The sequence below is a fragment of the Catharus ustulatus genome, chromosome 14, assembly GCF_009819885.2.
Source record: "Catharus ustulatus isolate bCatUst1 chromosome 14, bCatUst1.pri.v2, whole genome shotgun sequence".
Lineage (NCBI taxonomy): Eukaryota > Metazoa > Chordata > Aves > Passeriformes > Turdidae > Catharus > Catharus ustulatus.
The window spans coordinates 5203251-5223067 of NC_046234.1; the positions used below are offsets into that span (position 1 = coordinate 5203251).

General features: G+C 55.4%; 2 protein-coding genes across 6 annotated transcripts; one reads left to right on the forward strand and one right to left on the reverse strand.

Annotated features, from left to right (window-relative positions):
- The first annotated feature begins 396 nt into the window (after positions 1-396).
- PLP1 (proteolipid protein 1) lies at positions 397-7432 on the forward strand. Of its 2 annotated transcripts, none has more exons than XM_033072309.1 (7): positions 397-541; positions 2785-2971; positions 3398-3659; positions 4466-4634; positions 4826-4899; positions 5011-5076; positions 5442-7432. In XM_033072309.1, exons 1-7 carry the CDS (start codon positions 538-540, stop codon positions 5511-5513), a joined length of 834 nt encoding a protein of 277 aa, XP_032928200.1. In that variant the 5' UTR covers positions 397-537; the 3' UTR covers positions 5514-7432. The 2 variants fall into 2 exon arrangements, with proteins under 2 accessions (XP_032928200.1, XP_032928201.1); XM_033072310.1 differs by having other exon boundaries at positions 3398-3554.
- A 4104-nt stretch (positions 7433-11536) lies between these two features.
- RAB9B (RAB9B, member RAS oncogene family) lies at positions 11537-17230 on the reverse strand. 4 transcript variants are annotated; one of them, XM_033072552.2, is made up of 4 exons: positions 16095-17118; positions 15634-15685; positions 14677-14788; positions 11537-14576 (listed from the first exon to the last, which is right to left on the reverse strand). In XM_033072552.2, the coding sequence occupies exons 1-4, from the start codon at positions 16219-16221 to the stop codon at positions 14148-14150; spliced, it is 720 nt and encodes a 239-aa protein (XP_032928443.1). In that variant the 5' UTR covers positions 16222-17118; the 3' UTR covers positions 11537-14147. The 4 variants fall into 4 exon arrangements, with proteins under 4 accessions (XP_032928443.1, XP_032928445.1, XP_032928446.1 ...); XM_033072554.1 differs by lacking the exon at positions 16095-17118 and adding an exon at positions 17181-17230 and having other exon boundaries at positions 11537-14788; XM_033072555.2 differs by having other exon boundaries at positions 11537-14788; positions 16081-17070.
- Positions 17231-19817: the final 2587 nt, after the last annotated feature.

The window sequence follows — 19817 nt, forward strand, 5'->3', positions numbered from 1 at the left end:
GGACCCCCAAAAGCTGAAAGCAGGTCCCTGGGATGGGGAACCCCTCTTCCCTTCTGCCAGATGCTAGGAATCAGGGAGGTGACAGGGGGACGTCACTGCTATCCCACAGGGCCAGACCCCCACACTGCCTCAGTGGGCAGCTTGGACAAACACAGCCTGGTGGGACAGGGCTGGGGGGTGTCCCCAGAGCCACCAGTGAGGGGGACAACCATCTCCCCTGCCCCCAGACTGCTCCCTTACTTTTGCAAAAGCCTTTTTCCCCTAGAGCTGTGAGCGGGGCCGTTGGGCAGCCGTGCCCAGGCAGCCACGGGCACCCAGGAGCTGGCAGCCAAGGGGTGCTGGGGGGGCCGGGGAGGCGGGCCCGGTCCCTTTAAGGGGGGTGGCTGTCACTCAGAGAGCCCTTTTCTTTGCTGGAGAGCCGGACAGGCACCCAGAGGGGGAAATCCAGGGCGTGGGACCGCCTGGCAGGGCAGGGCTCCGCACACAGCACCCGGGCAGCAGAGCGGGCGGTCGGGGCAGTTGGCCAAGTCCAGCACCATGGGTGAGTATGGGCTGAGGGTGGGGGCCACCGGGGAGCTATTGCTGGTGTCTTTGGGACCTTATCCCAGAGCAGAGCCCACTGAAACTCTGCTCTGGCACCGGTGAAGTCCTGGTGGCCTCGGTGTGCCCATGGCAGCCACAGGAGCTGCCGAGGGAGGATGCTTGGGCATGGCAAGGATGATGTTTTGTTTCCCAAGGCAGTTTTCTGTCCCTGTGCGCTGGTGAGCTGTCTGTGGGGGCAGATGCCATCCCCACAGCCTGTCCCACCCGAGCCCACATGGATGGAGAGATGAGAGCTGGGGCTGGCAGGAGCTATGAGGTCCAGGCAGGGCACTGAGCCTATCGCTGCTCCTGCCACTTGTGTGCCAGCAGCCTTGGGGAAACAGAGGCACACCTTGTGCCTCAGCTTCCTTACTGATACGGCAGAGCTGATACACACCAGTGTCCCCCTGGGAATGGGGGCTGCTCTGTTCCCAGGGGTGCCTGGTGCTGCTGGCCCCCTGCCTCCTCCTCCTCCTGTCTGCAGCGTTGTTTGGCGCTGGCAGCAGCGGAGCCTGGGTACAAGGCTCAGGATTGTATGGCACAAGGGCTCTTTCTCCCTTCCTCTCCCCTCCCCAGGCTTCCCCACTGCAGCTTCCCAGAGCAGAGGGGCTGTGGCCGGGAGCCGGTCAGGCCCTGCTGCATCCCGGGACTCGCAGTCCCTGGGAATGGAGCTGTTCACTGCCCCAGAGTGGGCACCTCCGTGCCATCTCCCAGGTGGCCAAAAATACAGCCAGAAGAGGCAAGTTTGGCCCAGCACCCTGCTGGGTGCACAGGGCTCTCCCTGTGGGTCCCAGCGAGGTTGGGAGCAGCGCTGGCCAGGATGGACGAGGCCCCCCCGGATCTGCTGTGTCCAAGGCAAACAAGAGGGAGGGGTCCCAGCACTCCCCTATAGCGCTGCTTTTGTTCCCTGTTTGCTCTTGGCATGGGGCAGCCACTGGGGTGGCAGTGCCAGGACAATCCCCCATTGTCCTCGGTGCCACTGCGCGACCTTGCTCCCAGTGGGGAGGGGAGAACTGGCCAGGACCCCACGGCTTTCTTGTCCTCCTGGGGAGGAGATAAGCACCGTGGGATTTGGGGAGGGAGCCTGGGTTTGGTGTGGTGCTTTTTTGGCATTCAGAGCAGAAGTTCTATTCCCAGATGGGATGTTCCCAGACAGCCACTGTGCCCTGGGCAGTGGGGTGCCAGAGCCCCACGTCCTGGGGAAGGGGAGCAGCTTCCCTATGCTCAGGTGCCACACAGCCAGGGCAGCAGCTTGTCCCAGCTTAGCTGGAGCCAAATGCTGGTTGGTGCAAACCCACCTGGCTGTCTGTCCCCAAATGCTGCAGGAGAGCTGGCTGAGCACCTCCAGACCCAGCCCACTGGGAAACTGAGCCAACACTGCTGCATGTTAGAGCCCTGACGTGCAGAAGGAGCAGGTGCCCATGGCCTCAGTGCTGAAAAAATCCAGCATTTTGGCACTCCAAGCAGCACGCTGCTGTGTGTCCTTGCTTTCCCTGCCCACACGCAGGTCCTGGAGGACTAAACCTATTACACAAGTGTTGTCATTTGTGGAACTAACACGGCTCCTTCCTACAAGCACATCTGCCTACATAAAGGGGTGGCTGCAGCCTGAGCTGCCTGCAGGGTGCCAGGCAAAGGACAAGTGCCCAGGGTGCTACCTGCAAGTCCAGAGTGCTCCTGGTGTGTGCTGGCTCCTACTCTGCTGCCCCCAGCAGGGCCACCTTGCTGGATCTCTGCTGGGGTTCATCTCTGGAGGTGCTGGGTTCTCCTCCATCTTCAATGGCAAAATAAAACTGCAGGAAGCTGGCGTGGCTGCAGCCCCAGCCGGGCTGTGGTGGCAGTGGGGAGCCCATTAGCAGCTTGTTTGCCAGGTCCCACTGGCATTACACTCCATCACGCTCCATTTCCATCTGTTTGTCACGGGTGTACATGGCTGGCTCTCCTCAGCTCCTCGCAGCCCCTGTGCCCCACACTGCCACCATCCCTGGGCACCCTTGGGTGGGCTCCTGAGCTGCTTACAGAGCTCTCAGGGGAGCTGCTGAGTTTGGCTTTACAGCACTGCAATGGGTCATTTCTGGGGTTTTCCTTCAACCTCTTTCCCTCCTCCTGCCAGGCACCTTTCTCCCACTGCGCTTCTGCTCCTGAGCTGCAAGCAATCCTTGTCCTGACAGTCCCATCCCACCTCACCTCTTTTCTCCATAGGTTTACTCGAGTGCTGTGCCAGATGTCTCATTGGGGCACCCTTTGCTTCCTTGGTTGCCACTGGCCTGTGCTTCTTTGGGGTAGCACTGTTTTGTGGCTGTGGGCACGAAGCCCTCACAGGCACAGAGCAGCTCATCGAGACCTACTTCTCCAAAAACTACCAGGACTATGAGTTTCTCATCGATGTGTAAGTACCCTGCTGCAGAGCATCCCCCTCACACCAGGGCCTCTCACAGCTTCATCCTCCTCTCTGCCTGGCTGGGCTGACCAGGGCCAGGCTCTCACCCAGGCTCCAGGGAGATCCCAGGCTGCCTTTGCCCATGGCTCCATGGCAGGGTCCAAGTGGCCACTTGTTTTCATTTCACACCAGTTTTTATCTGACCCTTGCTAGGTGTGCTGGGTAGAGCTGGACCTCTGTGCTGGGTAGGTATGGAGGATGTGGGGGAGTCAGAGGCAGCCTTGCTCACTACAGCTTTTCTTCAGCTTGCTCTTCTTGTGGCTTCACCCTCTGTTTCGGTCCCCTGGGGCAGTTTGGAGAGGGAGAGTGGCTGCCACAGACAGAGCTGAGCTGTCCAGCACTGCCCTGGAACCTGAGCACTCCTCTCCCCCACAGCATCCACGGTTTTCAGTACTTCATCTATGGCACAGCTGCCTTCTTCTTCCTCTATGGAGCCCTGCTGTTGGCCGAAGGCTTCTACACCACCGGTGCCGTCCGGCAAATCTTTGGGGACTACAGGACCACCATCTGCGGCAAGGGCCTCAGCGCAACGGTAACTGGGGGCCCGAAAGGGAGGGGAGCGCGAGGCCCCCAGCGAGTGCACTCGTGGCAGCGGGTGTGTCATTGTTTGGGAAAGTGGCTAGGACATCCTGACAAGGTGATCTTAACCGGGGTTTGGCACCCCTTCGCGCGCCCCAGCGGGTTCACCACGCTCCGTGTGGCCAAAGGGCAGGAGACTGCGGCCGTCCGGGTTTTGGGATATCCCAAAGGGAAGCACAGCCCTGCTGTCCTCCCCCAGGCCTGCTCTGTTTCCTGGGGACCAAAGCAGCCCAAATGGCTACGTTTAATAAAACTGCTTCATGTTTAAACATAGGCAGGGAGAATCTGAGCATCCCTGCAGTGCTGGCAGCTCTAAGCTCTATGGCACCTGGTGCCCTGGGGTCGTCCTCTGCTTCTGAATTTATCCTCTCCACTGTGCTTGAGAACCATGACAAAGTGCTGGCAAAGGGATTCTGTGGCCTGGGGGAGCAGAGGGGCACGGCTGTGGTTCCCTCGGGGGCTGTTGGGGTGGCACCAAGGAGGGAGGGCAGGAGAGCCACACTGACACACCAAGGCAGCTTTTGCAGCTGCCCTCCCACAGAGACCAAACTCTGCTTGGCCATGGCCACAGCTACCCCCACCCCCCCCAAACATGGCAGCCATCCTGCTGCTGCTGGTCACCCCCATGCACACACATCTGGGCATGAATCTGGGGCTGGCACTGCTCCTGTGAGCTGCAGGATCCCCAGCTTGGGCTGCTGTGCTCTGCTGCCTGCCTGGGGACACGCTGGGTCTGGCAGGGGGTGCAGTCCCTCCCCACCTGCCCCACGCCCTCCCCTGCCTGGGGAACCTCGCGCTCCCCTGTCCCTGTCCTCGGCCACTTGGTAACCACGGCTCTGCCCGGGTTTGTCCTGCCCCTTGCAGTTTGTGGGCATTACCTACGTCCTGACCATCATCTGGCTCCTGGTGTTCGCCTGCTCTGCGGTGCCTGTCTACATCTATTTTAACACTTGGACCACCTGCCAGTCCATTGCCAACCCCACCAAGACCTCAGCCAGCATTGGCACCCTGTGTGCGGATGCCAGGATGTACGGTGAGTGCCAGGGCTCAGGGCACAGGAGAGGGGATGGAAGGCACGGCCCAGGCATGTTGGGTGGGATGAAGCAGGGCAAGTGCTGAAGAGTCCCAAAATTCTGGGGAATGTGTGACAGGCCTGTCAGGAAGCTGAGCAAGGAAGTCAGCTGTCAGCTGTGCCTCACTCACCTGGCTCCCACATCTCCATAGGTGTCCTGCCCTGGAATTCTTTCCCTGGCAAGGTGTGTGGCTCCAACCTGCTCTCCATCTGCAAGACCAGCGAGGTGAGTAACTCCTGACACCTCATGTGTGCTCCCCTCAGTGGGACACCTTGGCTCTGGCCTCCCGAGGCAGCACACGGGACCCTGTGAGCTCACCCTCCTCTTCCCTTGCAGTTCCAGATGACTTTCCACCTCTTCATCGCAGCCTTCGTGGGGGCAGCTGCCACGCTGGTCTCACTGGTGAGTCAGTGCTCCCCCTGCCCAGCCGTTCTTCTCCGCCTGGCAAAGATGTGGGGGAAAAGGACAGCGAAGGTGGTGGGCATGGATGGGACAGAGCCTGTGCTCGTGTCGTTTTCTGGCACGTAAGTGCAGATGGTGAATCCAGGCCCTAAGGTAGAGGTGGCTGCACAAGGGGATCAGCAGAGGCTTTAGGAGATCACCAGGGAGAGGCCCTGCTGCCAATGCACTGAGTCCCCTGCCTTTCCCCGGCTCTCCTCTTGCTTTACACAGCACTGCAGTGTCTGGTTGCAGGGCTGCGGGGCTCTGCGGACACTGCTCTGCTGGGGTCTGGGGCTGCCCCCCACTCACTCTCTTCCCATCCACAGGTCACCTTCATCATCGCCACCACCTACAACTTCGCAGTCCTCAGGCTGATGGGCCGAGGCACCAAGTTCTAGCCGGCGTGGTGGAGCCCAGCCAGACCAAACGCCCTTCTTTTGTCTAACCCCGAGGCTTTAACACTGCAGCCACCTGACACCAGGTCTCCTGCGTTAACTCTGCCTTCGCTGATGACTCCCCTCCTCTTCCTCCCTCGCATCCATTGTGCTGAGTGTGACCAGGAAGGAGAGCTTCACACCAATGGACGCCTCTTCATGCACTTTTCTCTCGTTGCTCATCTGTAACCGGTTCGCTCTAGAGCCAAGCCCATCCACACCAGCCAGAGAAGAGGAGGGACTTATTCCAATGTCCCAGTGTTGCCTAGGGATGAGCAAAGGCCTTCAAGCTCCTGGGAGGAAGAAATCCATGTAGGTTGCTCCATGAGTAGCAAGAGGCTACCTAGAGAGAAAAGGAAGTTGGCCCAGTCCTGGTACCAATGCTAAAGACTCTCCTGGAGCTGTCTGCTGTCACCACCCATGGATGGAGAATAAGAGAAGGATTTTTTCCCTTAGCAGAGAAAGATGAATTTAACCTAAATCACCTGCTGCAGCCACGGCAAAGGGAGTTCAGGGCAAGGATCTTCCCAGTGTGGAGAAGAGAGTGCTGACCCCAATGCCGATAAAGCCCTAACCCAGCTGCCCCTATTAAAGCCTAAAGGAGTTTGGTGTCTCTGTAAACAAAGGGGACTCTTGGCTTTACCCTCCAGGCAGCAGAGAGGCAGCAAATAGGTTTGACTGAGGAGGGGACACCTCTGCACCAAGCCCTGGGAGCGTAAAGCCAGAGCCATCCCTCCGTAGGCAGGGGATGACCGTCGGGACCGCGTGCCTTGCCTGCCTGCCTGTGCCCTTCACAATGGTGCTCTTCTCTGGGGTGACGTCTGCTTCTCTAACCCGCGCTGCGCCGGACAGCTCGGCTCACTTCTCCCCCGTGTCAAATGTAACCGCCCCTCCTTCTGTCCCCCTCGTCCCCTCACTTTCTTTCCTACAAGTCAGGACAGCTGTCTTGTGCCTGCCAGGGTGGGAGGGACTGGCAGCATCTCGCTTCCAGGTGAAACCCATGAAGGAATTGAGGAGGGAAGGAAAGGTGGCGGTTTGGGGGTCACAGGTGCAAACACAGCCCCGTCTCTGCAATCCAGATCCTTTCTGGTGCCATTCTTTTCCCGTGGAGAGGGGTAGAGAGTCAAAGGCTTGGGTAGAGACCTCTCTTCCATGACTGTTCTCCAGCTGGAGGAAAACCCTCTGGCTGGGTAGCATGGGTCCAGCCAGACCTGCAGAAGTGCTGTTTCTAGTCCTTCCTGACAACTGGCGATTTGTTTTGCTCTCCCTGCCTCTCTCCTTAATGCTAATCTTTGTGTTTATTTATTGGAGAAACTACTTTCAGTGGCAGACTGTAGCTCCATCTTGCATGGATTTTTTTTTCATGTCTGTATTATTGTTATATATATTTTTAAGTGCTGGTTTCAGCAGGGGCAAGGATAAGGAGGCAGATCTGCTGAGCAGTGCATTTGAAGGATCCTTGCTGCCATGAATGCTGAAATAGGTTGGCCAGGCTACCAACGCACACGGGATGGGGAGGGGGGAGATGCCAGGAGGGGTGGCAGGGTGGGGAGAAGCCAGTCAAGATCTGGAAATTCACATCAGTGCTATCTCTCTTGGGGGTTTGCTGGGGGTTTTTTTTTCATATCCATTTAACAATAAATAACCAGGTTCTCCTTCCCATCCTTGTCCCCAGAGCCCACACACGCACACACACATACACACATACACACACACACGCAAAAAGAGTTAATCAGCTGAAAGTGTTTCCTTCATTTCTGATCTAGAATTTCAACTTGTTAACCAGCAATAAAAAGGAGCAAGTTTTTAAAGACTTATCTTACAAGATGTATTTTATAAAAATTAAAGAAAACATATTAAAATTAAGAACATTCTGAACAAGATGTACATCTGCCTGTCCATTTGTTGTGTTGGCTTTCCCGCCTCCTGCCCCCAACGAGGAAAAAAAATGGGAGGCTGCAGAGGAGGTCCCAGAGGAACAGCACTTGCTGAACCATGTGTGGGCCAGCAGCCCCTGCAGAGCTCTGCCCACTCCAGCCACGAGGTTCATAACTCTGACTTAAAAATCATTGTTCCCAGCTGGTGGGGGGCCCTTAAAACCTCTTATTTCTCCTCCAGCCACCCTGAGGAAAACTGGGGTCTTGTAGCAGCTGTTTGCTTGTGTTTGGGGCTGCTGCTGCCCTTTAACACTCAGCCCACGTGCTGACAGCCTCTGCTATGTCTCCTCATGTAGCACAACAAAACCACAACAAAACCACAACAAAACTAACAGGACAGCTCAAGCCAAGCTGGCTGGCACTAAGGCAGCATGTGTGGGATGAACATGTCCAGAGCCATGCAGGGTGGGCGATTCTCTCGCTTGCAGAGAGCCCTGTGTGGAACAGGATGGTCTTGTTTAGGAACATGGACACACTGGACGGTCACAGAGCCCTACATGTCCTGTCTGTGACTCCTTGGTGCCATTTGCTGCAGGATTGTGCACAGTGTGCATGGTGCTGGTCTGTGGGAGGGCATCAGCTGCTGCCTTTCTGCCCCCAAAACCTTTAGGTGCATCTTTCCACAGCAGCTGCTCAAAAATTATTGATTCAAATGTTGTTTCTCTGGGAAATCTCCTTAGGAGCTGTCTGTGCTCAGGGGCCTCCAGGGAGTGAGACCACAGAGGGATGCTCCCAGCCTCACGGGTCTGTCCAAAAATGCAGATTTCAGGCACATCCACATCCCCAGGAGTGGCAGGGTGGAATCTTCACTACTCTTCCTAAATGGGACTCTAGCCCAAAACCCACTCTCCACTCTCTTCCCTGGCTTCAGCCCCCTGTGAATAGGCAGCAAAGTTGCGCATGCAGCCTGGCCAGGGAAGGTTTAGCTCATGCACCGCTGCTGCCCCAGCTCAGTGGCACAGCTCGGCCTTGCCCTGGCTGACAGAAACCCATGGGGCTGCAGCCAGCATCAATGGGGCCCTTTGTTCTCGGCGTTCCCAGATGCCATCACCCTCCTCTCCCCATGCTGAAAGGGTCCTGTGTGTGCACAATCAGCCACTCAGCTCCCCAGGAGTGAGCTGGGGAACAAAACACCATCTCTTCCCCCTGGCAGAGACTGGTGCCCCCCGGCTGGGGTGAGGGCTGGGGACAGCAAGTGCGAGGTGGTGTGTGAGAGCAGCCAGCGAGGGCAGGGTGCCGGGCAAGTCCGAGGGCCAAAGGACACGTGTAGCCTCACCAGGTGTGCCCTTGGCCGTGCCCCGCTGTCACCCCACCCGGGGACATCGGACCTGCCCTCAAGCTCCTTTCCTGGGCACCCAGCGCCCTCCAGGAGCTGCCTGAGAAAAGACAGGGAATAAGCTCTGCCTCATCCCAAACCACATCTCTGTAAATCGGCCCATCAGGAGAGCTCCAAGCAGGGGAGCCAGTGCAATCACCTTGTCTAGCGGCTAAAATGTGGCTGTTCTTTGCTCCCACACTGGACCAGAGAAAGGGACCCTAGAGCAAGTCCTTGCTGGCAAGAAGGAGATGCGATTCCATCCCTCCGTCCTGTGTCCTGCCTCCCCGTGTGCCTTGGGGAGAGGAAAAGAGAGGAGAAGGGATGGTGGCACCCAAGGGGTGCTGGTGACGACCACGGCTCCCAGCCCTGCCCTCAGACAGCCCCCAAGGGCGAAGGGCCGCCGGGCTGGTGCTGCTCACGGCCCCTCCGCATCCCCGGTCCTGCGGCTCCTCCCCGCGGCCGCCGGGTGCAGCGGCGGCTCCTCGGGCAGCCAGGCGGCCCCGGCTCCCCCCGCAGCCCCGCTCCCCCTGCCCGGCTGACGCTGCTTCCTGGGGACCCCTGCCCTGAGCCTCCGGAACACCAAAAACACCACCAAGGCTCATCTTTCTTAGCACTGGTTCGGACTCAGCCCTGGAAAGGCTGTGCAGGATGATGTGCTGGTTTCAGTTTTCTTTACAGCGGCCGGTATAGAACCGTGTTTTGGATAAGCCATGCCTGGCAAACAGCTCTGCCTGCCAGGGCAGTGGCATGGTACTGACACCCACCTGCCCTGGCTAAAGTCCTCATCGGCATCTGATCAAGCACCCAGCTGCTTTCTCTCCACCTCTCACAGTCCAGCTCTGCCAGGGGGATGGCTGAAGATGAGGAGGGAATAGTAAGTGGAAAGTCACAGAATCATAGAATGGCCTGGGTTCAAAGGAACCTTAACAATCATCCAGTTCTGACTCCCAGCCATGAGCAGGGACAACTTCCACTAGAGCAGGGTGCTCCGAGCTCTATGCAGCCTGGACTTGAACACTTCCAGGGGTGGGGCAGCCACAGCTTCTCTGGGCAATCTGTTCCAGGAGTCCTGCACCTTCACGTGGCCCTATACACCAGCCCCCAAAAGAAGTCATGAGGAAAGAGCTGCTGCACCAGCCATGGCACTGGGGCCAGGGGATCTCTCTGTCCATCTCTGCAATTGCCTCAGCAGGTAATCCACCATTCCACAGATTAGCCTAGTCTCCCTGTCCAGGGACTCTGACTCACCCATGGCCTTCAGAGAACCACCGACAGAGCTGCTGTCACCTCCCACCTGGGCAGTGAAGAGTGCTCCTTAGCACAGAGAACATTCCAGTGCCTCAGTGTCCTCAAGCCCCTGTTGGGAACTGGAGTTTGAAGTAGCATTCAGAGGCTTCTAAAGTGGCATTTTAAACTCTTTATTCATTCTGCTCAACCTCAAATTCACACAAGAATATGCTGTATCCAGATATCCCATGAATCTCCTCAGTTTATTGCCTTGAGGATCAGCCCCAGAGCAGAAGAGGAGCTGCACTCAGGGAACACCCCTGCTCACCCAGAGAGCAGCCCCAGGGCATCTGCAGCCACCGGCGCTCCTCAGAGAGTGGCTCTTGAGGAGGATCCAGTTTCCTCAGCCCACCACCAAACACAGCCTTTCAGGGGCACTACCTGGCCCAGAGCAACAGAATCCTCAAGAGGGCTTGGAAGAGAAAGACGAACAGGATCAGGACACTCCTCACCCCTCCCTCTCCAAAGACACAGAGGTCTGCTACAACATCTGTTCCACACAGAAGCAGCTCATTGCTTTCCTTTGGAAACGCTCCTTTGCCGTCCAGGGGTCCATCCTTTCCCCAGGCCACGACAAAATCTACTGAGCCCTCTGCCACAGTGTAAAATGGGAAAGTGGGGAATGAGGAAATGGCCTCACCATGACTCCTGCCTCTGGCTGCACCTCCTTACAAACACCTCACACCAGGGGAGGCTGCAGTTCCTGGTGCTTTCAGACAGGTCCTTCCTGACATGAAGCAGCCTCACACAAACTTTCAGTGCTCCCAGGCTGGAGCCCCCTCCCACCAGTGCTGTGTTTTCAGCTGCCTTTTGAAATTGCTGAAGTAAGATGTTGAAAGACTCCAGATACTCCAGCCCACATTTTAAGTGCACAGTTTCCAAGGACTTTGAACCCTACACTGCCTCCTGGAATCATGGATAGGGCAAGCAGACCTGGGAGGAAAATAAACTAAAAGGTTCTGCCAAAAGAAACAGCAGGCACAGGGTCTGCAATCACAGAGTCTCCCAAAATAAGCAGCCATCCTGGCAGGACAGTGAAAGAGAACAGTCTCCATATGCTGATTTCCTTCTCAGCATCCTATGGAAATCATGCCTGGTTAAAACCCCCTGGAGCTCAAGGAACCAGTTCCAAGATCACCAGAAGAATTCACAGCGAAGTACCGGACTTGCTGCTGAGAGCCCAGGCTGAGAATTTAAGATCTAGTGACAGAAGGAAGTCATGTGGAATATTTCTGTTCTGAAACTGTTTTCTAATTCTCTTGAAAAGATAAAACTGGTCACTGGATTCAGCTGTTGAGTTCTGATCCTTCAGCTCCTGGTCCAGGTAGGTACCCAAAGGAATATCACTCTGACCCCTTAGTTACTTCCCTCTGCCAGATGCTAGAACTAACCAGTCCTCAGAAGAGCAAAAGCTGAACATTGATAAACCAAGTCACTTCACAAACTCACTTGAATACATCCATGTTTATTTGCTTAAATAAAGGTAGAATCTTGGGTTTACAATTCCAGTTCTGTAGCAATAGCAACAACAGCAGCAGCACGAGCGGACACGGGAAGGGAAGGCTGTTGGCACTGAACTTACAACAGAGTTCAAAATCCTGGTTCCTTTGGGAATTGTGCGTTTCATTAAAAATAAATTAAACAACTGAAATATATTATACTCTACCTTTAAAAAAAATCCCATGTAAGCCTAATATAATAGGGAGATTTTAATATAAAATGGTCCAATGTCTGTTAGAAATAAAAGGTGCTGTGTAACACGTGCACAACGAAGCTCTTGAGCTTTAGCTACCAGCATTGAGACACACAGGGTGCTGCAAACAGCTGCACATGTGCTTCCTGCCCTGTGGCATTCTGAATCTCTGCCCTCTTCCATACGAGGTGCCAGTCCTCACTGATCCCAGAAGTGGCAGTTTCACCTGCAGAGAGCTCTTTTAGCAGTCCCCCAGCAGGGCTGGCCAGCACACGGGGGCTCGAGTCTGTTCTGACTCTGAACCCCTGTGCAAACCAGCTCCAGGGAATGAGGCTGTTCAGGGATGGAAACTGGAACCACAGGTCACAGAGCCTGGGACCTTGAAGGAAATATCCAGCAGTGCTAATGAAGAAAAATCTAGAGGCCTCAGGAGGTCAGACATGGTTAAATAAACAGTAACAATAACATCTTGTAAAAATCTCTTTCACCTACAGAGGCAGAACCTTCTCCCTTAAGGGACCTGTTTTTCCAGAGACTGCAAGATAGCATTCACTCCCCATGAATACAACTGTTCAGGCCTATTTAGAAATTAGATCCCCCTAAACCACTAATACTCCAGCCCCTTCCACACACAGCTGCCCTGCAGAGAAGGGCAAGATCTCCCTGGTTACCCCAGAGGAAATGGGGGAATGTTCAGGTTCTGCATGCTGAGATTGTGCCGTGATGGGGACAAGCTGCCTGCACAGGGCAGAGACTGCCCTGCTCTAAAGCACAGCTTAAGGGAGGGTTGCTTGATTTGAGCTACAAAATTTACCATCCAGCAGCTGATCACAGTGGGAATCACAGCCGGCAGCCAGTGGAAACGTGCTCGGGGCAGGCTCCTACGTGCCTGAGGGCAGTCACAGCTTTGGCCAAATGCTCGCACGGGAGGTTGCAGGGCACGAGGTTTGAATGGCAAAGACAGCAGCCAGAAAGCTCATCTCAGCTACACAGCCAGCCTGGGACTAACACCTAGCAGAGGGCAGGAAATGGGAGCAAAGCCTGGCATCCCTTCCAGAAGGTTCCCTGGGCCCCCTATGCCCATGTTTCAGCCACCTTGAACAGGGAAAGTGGTGCAGCTTTCTCCCCACTGGACTGAACACAGCAGTGAGTTAACTGAGCAGACACTTGACCAGTCTGTCATCAGAATTACAGATCCATGTAATCCATCCTGGATTTTCCTGTGAGGGACTGAGGGCTAGGCTGATGGCATGGGCTAGCTGTGCTCAGCAGCACAGTGCCTGACAACACGTGAACAGTTCCACGCTGCAGCACTCAGATGGGAACAGCCACACTAGAGCAAGCGAAGGCAGGGCTCTGCCAGCCAATGAGGCACAGTGGTCACTGGTGCCAGACAACGAGTGGGTTTAACAGCTGACCATGCATGAGTCCCACAACCACCTGCACGCCTAGGAGACAGCCCACCCACCTGCCATCTGGTCTGCCGCAGCACATCACCTGAACACGGTGATTACTCGTGACACAAACCAGCTGAAGTGTCACACTCCCGATCTCCTGAGTAACCCTTTGACATGACCCAGTGAGCATGCACATCAGTGTTTTTCACCCAGGGCTTAAAGGCTGAGCTTCCACAAGAGACAAGGAAACATGTATTAAACAACAAGCAGATACAGTCTCTCCAAAAAATGACACTCACACAAGACAAAGTTAGAGGTGAGGAAAAACAGACCAGAAATAGGCAGCTATGAAGAAACAATGCTGTCACATTCAAACATCTCTCCTTCATATGTTGCTTCAGGTCAGAGCTCTCCCCACAATTCAGCCTCAGGACACAATGCACTTATCCCAAACAACAGACACACATCCCAGCCACTCCAATATTTGGCTTTCTCATGGAAACACGGGCCATAGTTTTTATGACAGGTTTCGTTCAGTACGCTGAGTGGGATTTCCTTTGGCAGTATGGTCATGAGTAGGTCTAATATTTTTTTTAGTTCAGGACAAAATTACTTCAGTGTCTAGGATGCTCCCAGCTTTGCTCTGCAGACAGTTCTTGGTACAGAACAAATCCCTGTTGTCTTTAGGGAATTTAAAGGACTTTAGCTCAGCCCTTTAAACCTGCTATAACAGGCAGAGATGGAAGCAAGACTATGCTCACATACTCTGTTAACAGCTCCCTCCTGCAGATACATGCTCTGTGCCTGAAAACTCTGGGCAGGATTCAGATGGTGAGGCTGCAGCTCCCCAGTGAGCAAACCGCCTCTTGTCCTTGTGGCCCCTCTCCTCAGAGTGCCCCAGGGCTGCCCAGGTGTGTTCTGATCCAGCCGCTGGCTCGAGCGCCACTCCCAAAGCAGCAGCCACTCTCAACAACAGGAAGAGCCCGATTTGGAGCTGGAGTTCAAGTCAATGGTGTGGCCCAGCATGCAGTGCTCCAGCTGCTCCTCCACTGCCAACACCTGCCGCACAGCTTCCTCAAAGGCCACTGTCACATTGGTGTCATCCTTGGCACTAGTCTCCAGGTACGGATAGTTACCGTTTTCCATGCACCAGGCCCGGGCCTCCTCTGTGCTCACCTGTCTCTCCAGTTTGTCTATCTTGTTACCCAGGACTACAAATGGGAAGTGTTCAGGGTCCTTCACATCAGCATAATAGATAAACTCCTTCTGCCAGTTACTGAGGTTCTCAAAGCTCTGCCGGTCATCCACACTGAAGGTCAGCAGGCAGCAGTCTGCTCCCCGGTAAAAGGGCGTCCGCAGGCTCTTGAACCTCTCCTGTCCTGCAGTGTCCCAGATCTGGAGGGTCACAAAACGCCCATCCACCTCCAGGTCCCGGTTCAAGAACTCCACCCCAATCGTGTGGAATGCCTGCGAGTCAAACTTGTTGGTGACGTACCGATTCATGAGGGAGCTCTTCCCAACTCCACCATCTCCGAGGAGAATGACCTTTAGGAGCAAGGACTTCCCACTCATTGCAGCAGGACGGAGAGGCAGGGTACCAAGGCAATCTGCAAGGGTCAGAAATAGTACAAAACACCCATGTGACTTGTGGGTTCTGCAGGCAGACACACGGAGAACAGAACATGGTATTTCCATCCCCATTTCTGAAGCTTTGTATATAGGAGGTGATGTCTCTTCTTAGAGAGATATTATTATCCTAATCGCTCTTATTATAGAGTTTAAAGCTGGGAACTGGACAAAGTTTCAGGCACTCAAGTCCTCCATCAGGTCCAAAATGACTGCAGCACATGACCTCTCTAAGTGCAAGGTAAAAACAACTGTTCAGAGTTTAGTACCAATTACACCACTTTTGGTGAAAACTCTGTATCAGAAAGCTTGTCCAGTTTTCCCAAACACATCATCACTACTACATCTCTCTCTTCCTCCTGTGAGGCTTTTACAGAAACAGCAAAATCACCAGGGGTGGCCATCACCAGGCCTTCCTTTCCACTGTACCATCACCAGCTAAATAATTTCTCCTTTCTGACTTGCTCTACTGGAAGGATGCAATAGTTGTGCAGGTCTAATATAAATACAAGTAATTTGTCAAGCCAGTTCTTAATCAGCCTGAGGATGCTGACTCACCTTGCCAGCGGAGCAGCGCGTGATCTCCGCGGCTCAGAAGGGGTTTCCCAGGCACAGGGACAGCTGCTCTTTGCTGGCAATGCCTCTCGCAGCCCAGTTTGCTCGGGCTCAGCTGCAAGTTCACATTGCAACAACCCAGACACCACAGGTTCTTAGTCAGCACCCCCAAGGCCAAGTGCCAATGCACCCCCCCCTCCCAGGAACACCCTGCAGGCTAAGGTAAAGGCCTGACATGGAGTAAGATGTTTGTTTGGCTGTTGTACTGTACCTGCTCTGTCTCCAGTACTGCCCAGGAACACCTTCCTCCAGTGTATCAGTCACTAAAAAACAAACATCAGTCATCAAGGTTACCAGAGCTGCCCTTGTTGTCTTTCAGTTTGTGATGCTGATCGAGGCTGGAAGGACAACAGCAGAGCTCTAGGAACCTGCACGTGCAGTGCTGATAGCTGGAGTAAAACAACAAGAACAAAGCACTGAGGCGTTTCCCCTGCCCTGAGTGAAGTGGAACACAGCCCATTTCTGGCCAGGGCAGAGCCAGTGCAATGTGCACGCTGAACCTCAGGTAATAATAGAACAAACTGAAGGAGCTCTGACATGAGAGCAGAGACTATGCACTTCCCAGTATCTCCACCCAATCCAGGGGATGATAATAACTGATCTGCTTGTCCTGCCTACTCACACACCCTGGAATCTGATTTGAGGATTGAACACGCACCTGAATCTACTAACCAGGAAAGTGAGCCAGCTGGTAACAGCCTGGTATGAAAAGCCACGGAGCTTGCTTCCACCTGCTACCAACATTCCTGGGAAGGGTGTGGATGAGTAGTGCTGCTTCGTGATGACATCTCCAACCCATTGAAGCAGGAGCGTGTGGCACAGCTCAGATCAGCACTCTACTCCTTCCAGGCCAAATGCTGCTTTCTGCTTTAACCTCGGGGGGCCCTGTTCAACCTTGATTCTCCTCTTTTTGCAGCCCTTTCAAACAGTGCTTACCACAAAGCCTGAAGTAGAAACTTCTGCTGTGGGTTTCTGCACTTTCTGCACAAAAGGCTCACAAATTTCACTTCCCTGCACAGAAACACCTCAAACCAAGCACAGCTGAGTTAACCTGATGGGTTATTTGAGGAGCAGTGTGTGACCCAGTAGTTCTAAAGCAAAGACCAAAATGCAAATGTCAGAAGAGACAAACAGGAACTGCAGCACAGGTCCCCGTAGCCCATGGCTTAGGGGAAATCCTGCCCCGGGAGCAGGTGAGCTGTTCAACATCTTGCTCCTTTCCCAAACCTTCCTGAGGGATGTTTAAGACAGTCACTGTCACCAAAGCCCCTCCCGGCACAGGCCATCAGCCCCGAGCAGAGTTTCTGTTTAGAAATGCTCTGTTTGCAAGTGACTCGTTTTAAAAATGACTAATGGGTTATGTCGGGCTGCTCCAGAGCCTGCAGGTCAGCACGCTGCCGGCAGCCGTGACACAGCCTTGACATCGCTGGCCCCGCTGGGAGCTGTTCAGAGGCTGAACCCCACTGCAGCGGGGCCGACCCGCTCTCGCGGGGCGCCAGCACCTGTGTGCAGGTACCAACAGCGGGGTGGGCACGCCGGGTCCGACACCCCCCTGCTCCCCAGGCCCCGGCTCGGCAGAGGCGAGACCCTCCGGCGGGTCCCATCCCGCCCCACGGGAGCGGCCAGGGAGGTGCCCACAGCTGAGGAGCGGCACCCGTGAGGGGCCCCCTCGGCAAGGGCCGGGGTGAAGGGGCGGCTCTCCAGCCCCCCCTCCGCGGGTGCCCCGGCCAGGGGCGGCGGCGCCGGGCCCGCCCTTACCTCACCCTCACCGCCCTCCGGCCGCCGCCGCCGCCCGGCCCGCGGGGCGCAGGTGCCGCTCAGCCCCGCGCCTGCGCCGCGCACGCGCCTCCCGCCGGCCGGCAGAGCCCGCCCTCGGCCGGCAGGGCCCGCCCCGCAGCCCCTCACGGCCCGGCGGCCACCCAGTCACTGTCCGGTGTGTCCCGCGTGTCCCGCTGTGCCTCCTCAGTCTCCTGAGAGTCCCGCGTGTCCCGCTGTGCCTCCTCAGCCCCCTCAGAATCCCGCGTGTCCCGCTGTGCCTCTTCAGCCCGGTCACCGTCCCGCGTGTCCCGCTGTGCCTCCTCAGCCCCCTGAGAAACCCGCATGTGTCCCCTGTGCCTCCTCAGAGCCCTCACAGCCCCAGCTGTGTCCCCTCGCTGCCCTGCCCTGTCGCTCCTCGATCTCCTGTCCCCTCAGTGTCCCTGTGCCCCGCAGCCCCTCACTGTAATCCTCGTCACTGCCCTCCACAGTCCCTGCATGTCCCCCTGTGCCCCGCAGCCCCGCGCTGCTCGCCCCCTGCACTCCCCTCAGTCCTGTCTGTGCCCCCTCACAGTCCCGCCTGTGCCCCCTCACAGTCCCCTCTGTCACTCTCCTGTCACACTCCCCTCATGTCCCCTACCCCCGCAGCCCCCTTAATGCCGGTCGCTGTCACTTCCCGACCTCCCATCTCTTCACAGTCCCACATGTCGCACTGCAGCCCCTCACCGCCCTTCCCTGTCACTCCCCTCACAGTCCCCCCTGTGCCCCCTTGCTGCCTGCCCCTGTCAGTCCCCTCAGTCTCCCTGTCCCCATTTTGTCACTTCTGTGACAGCTGTCCGAAAGAGCAAGGCTCCCCCACCCCACAATCACCCATGGGACCAGCAGTGAGAATGTCTTTAGGGATGTTTCTGGGGAAGCACAGCTAATATAAACATTACAGAGAGTTGAAGGGGAAAATTGTGGCAAGGTCACAGCAGCCTCACCCAGACAATGAGAGCAGAGGGAAGGGGAAACCCTCCAGGACCCCCAGGGGGCTGCAGAGGGGTTTTGGGGAGCAGCAGCAATTTGTGTGTTCCTCTGTGCTCCTTATTCCTAATAGGGCCTGGTGCTCACTGAGGTTTCAACACCTTTGAAATGTGGGGACATATCTGAATGGGGCTGCAATATGCCTTGGACACCTCTGAGGTGGAAAGAACAGGACTTTTAGCCATCTGGATCCTGCAGCAGCTCCTGCAGGGCTGGGTGGGTGCCACAAAAGTGCATCAATTCTCTTCTCCCCCCAGGAAAGCATGAGATGGAAGGAGGATTTAAATTAAGCCAGGGATTATATTAATACTGGCCTCAGTGATCTGTCAGAAAAGACGGGCAACAAGGGAAGCCTAAGCAGGGCAAGGAGGGGGTGGGAAGCACAAGGGCCCAAGGTCGAGGTTGTTTGCAGTAGGGGACCAGGGCAACCAGGGAAAATATGGGAGCTCCAGGGGTGTGCATTTGGGGCACCACTGTCCACAGCAATACCAGGGCAGAAGCGCAGGATGCTGCTGGTACCAGTGGCAGATGCATCCTGCACTGGGAGATCCCTCCAAACCAGTCCAGATAACCCCATGCCAGCTCTATTAGGATCATGCATTGCTGGAGTAATCTCTGATCATGGCACACTTGCTCCTGGCCAAGTTCCCTTTGCCTGGCAGCCATTCAATCCTGTTATTTGCCAATATTTATTGATTAGGGATCTGATTTAGCATGTAAGGCACAAGCCCTGATCCTGCACATGAGCCACCACGACATATCCTGCCAAGGCAACAGAGGCATGGTGCTCTGCTGCAGCACTGTGCCATGCTCTGCCTTCCTGCACCACCCCTGTCAGGCCTGGCAGACACCTAATCCTCAGGGGATGCTGCCTGCAGGATTTAGGCAGGGCAGCACGTCCCTGCAGCTCAGCCAAAGATGCCACATGGCCAGTGACCCCAGATGACCGTGCTTGTGCTTGAGGGGCCCTTGTGTACCTCCTTTGTGTAATCTGTGGGTGCTGGCAGTTGTTGGAGTCACTTGCCCACCTGAGCAGGGATGTGCTGGTCTGGTTTGGCTCCCAGTGGCTGTGCAGTCTGGTTGTCCTGCTGAGCTGGACAACAACCTTTTTGGCATTTGTGGTGAACACCAGTTACCCACCAAGCTGCTCTGGAACTCTGTAATGGTTTGAAAACAAAACCAGTGAAAGACTCCAAGTCAGAAATACAATTTAGTAGAAAAAAAGAAGAGAAAAATAAAATACATGCAATAGTATGAAAGAAAAACCACTGAGAGTCAGAATACAACCTGACACCCCGCTAGTTAGGGTGGCGGTAGCAGTCCAGATGAAGTGGTCTTGTTGAAGTAGAGATCCTGTAGAAAGGTCTGGTAGCTGTTGTCCTCTGGAAACCACTGGGTAAAGGTTGCCTTGGTGTTCCAAATCTCAGATTTTATCTAGGTGGAAATGCTTGGCTCCTCTGCCTGGCTGGAGCATCTCCCAGTGGGATGATGGAATTTTATCAGTCATGCAGTGGGACTCCATGGGCCATTAACAGAAGATATCTTCCTGGAGGAAGGATGGGTTATGGCAAAAATAAAGATGACTGCCCCCCTGGTTGGCCCATTAGCACAGGA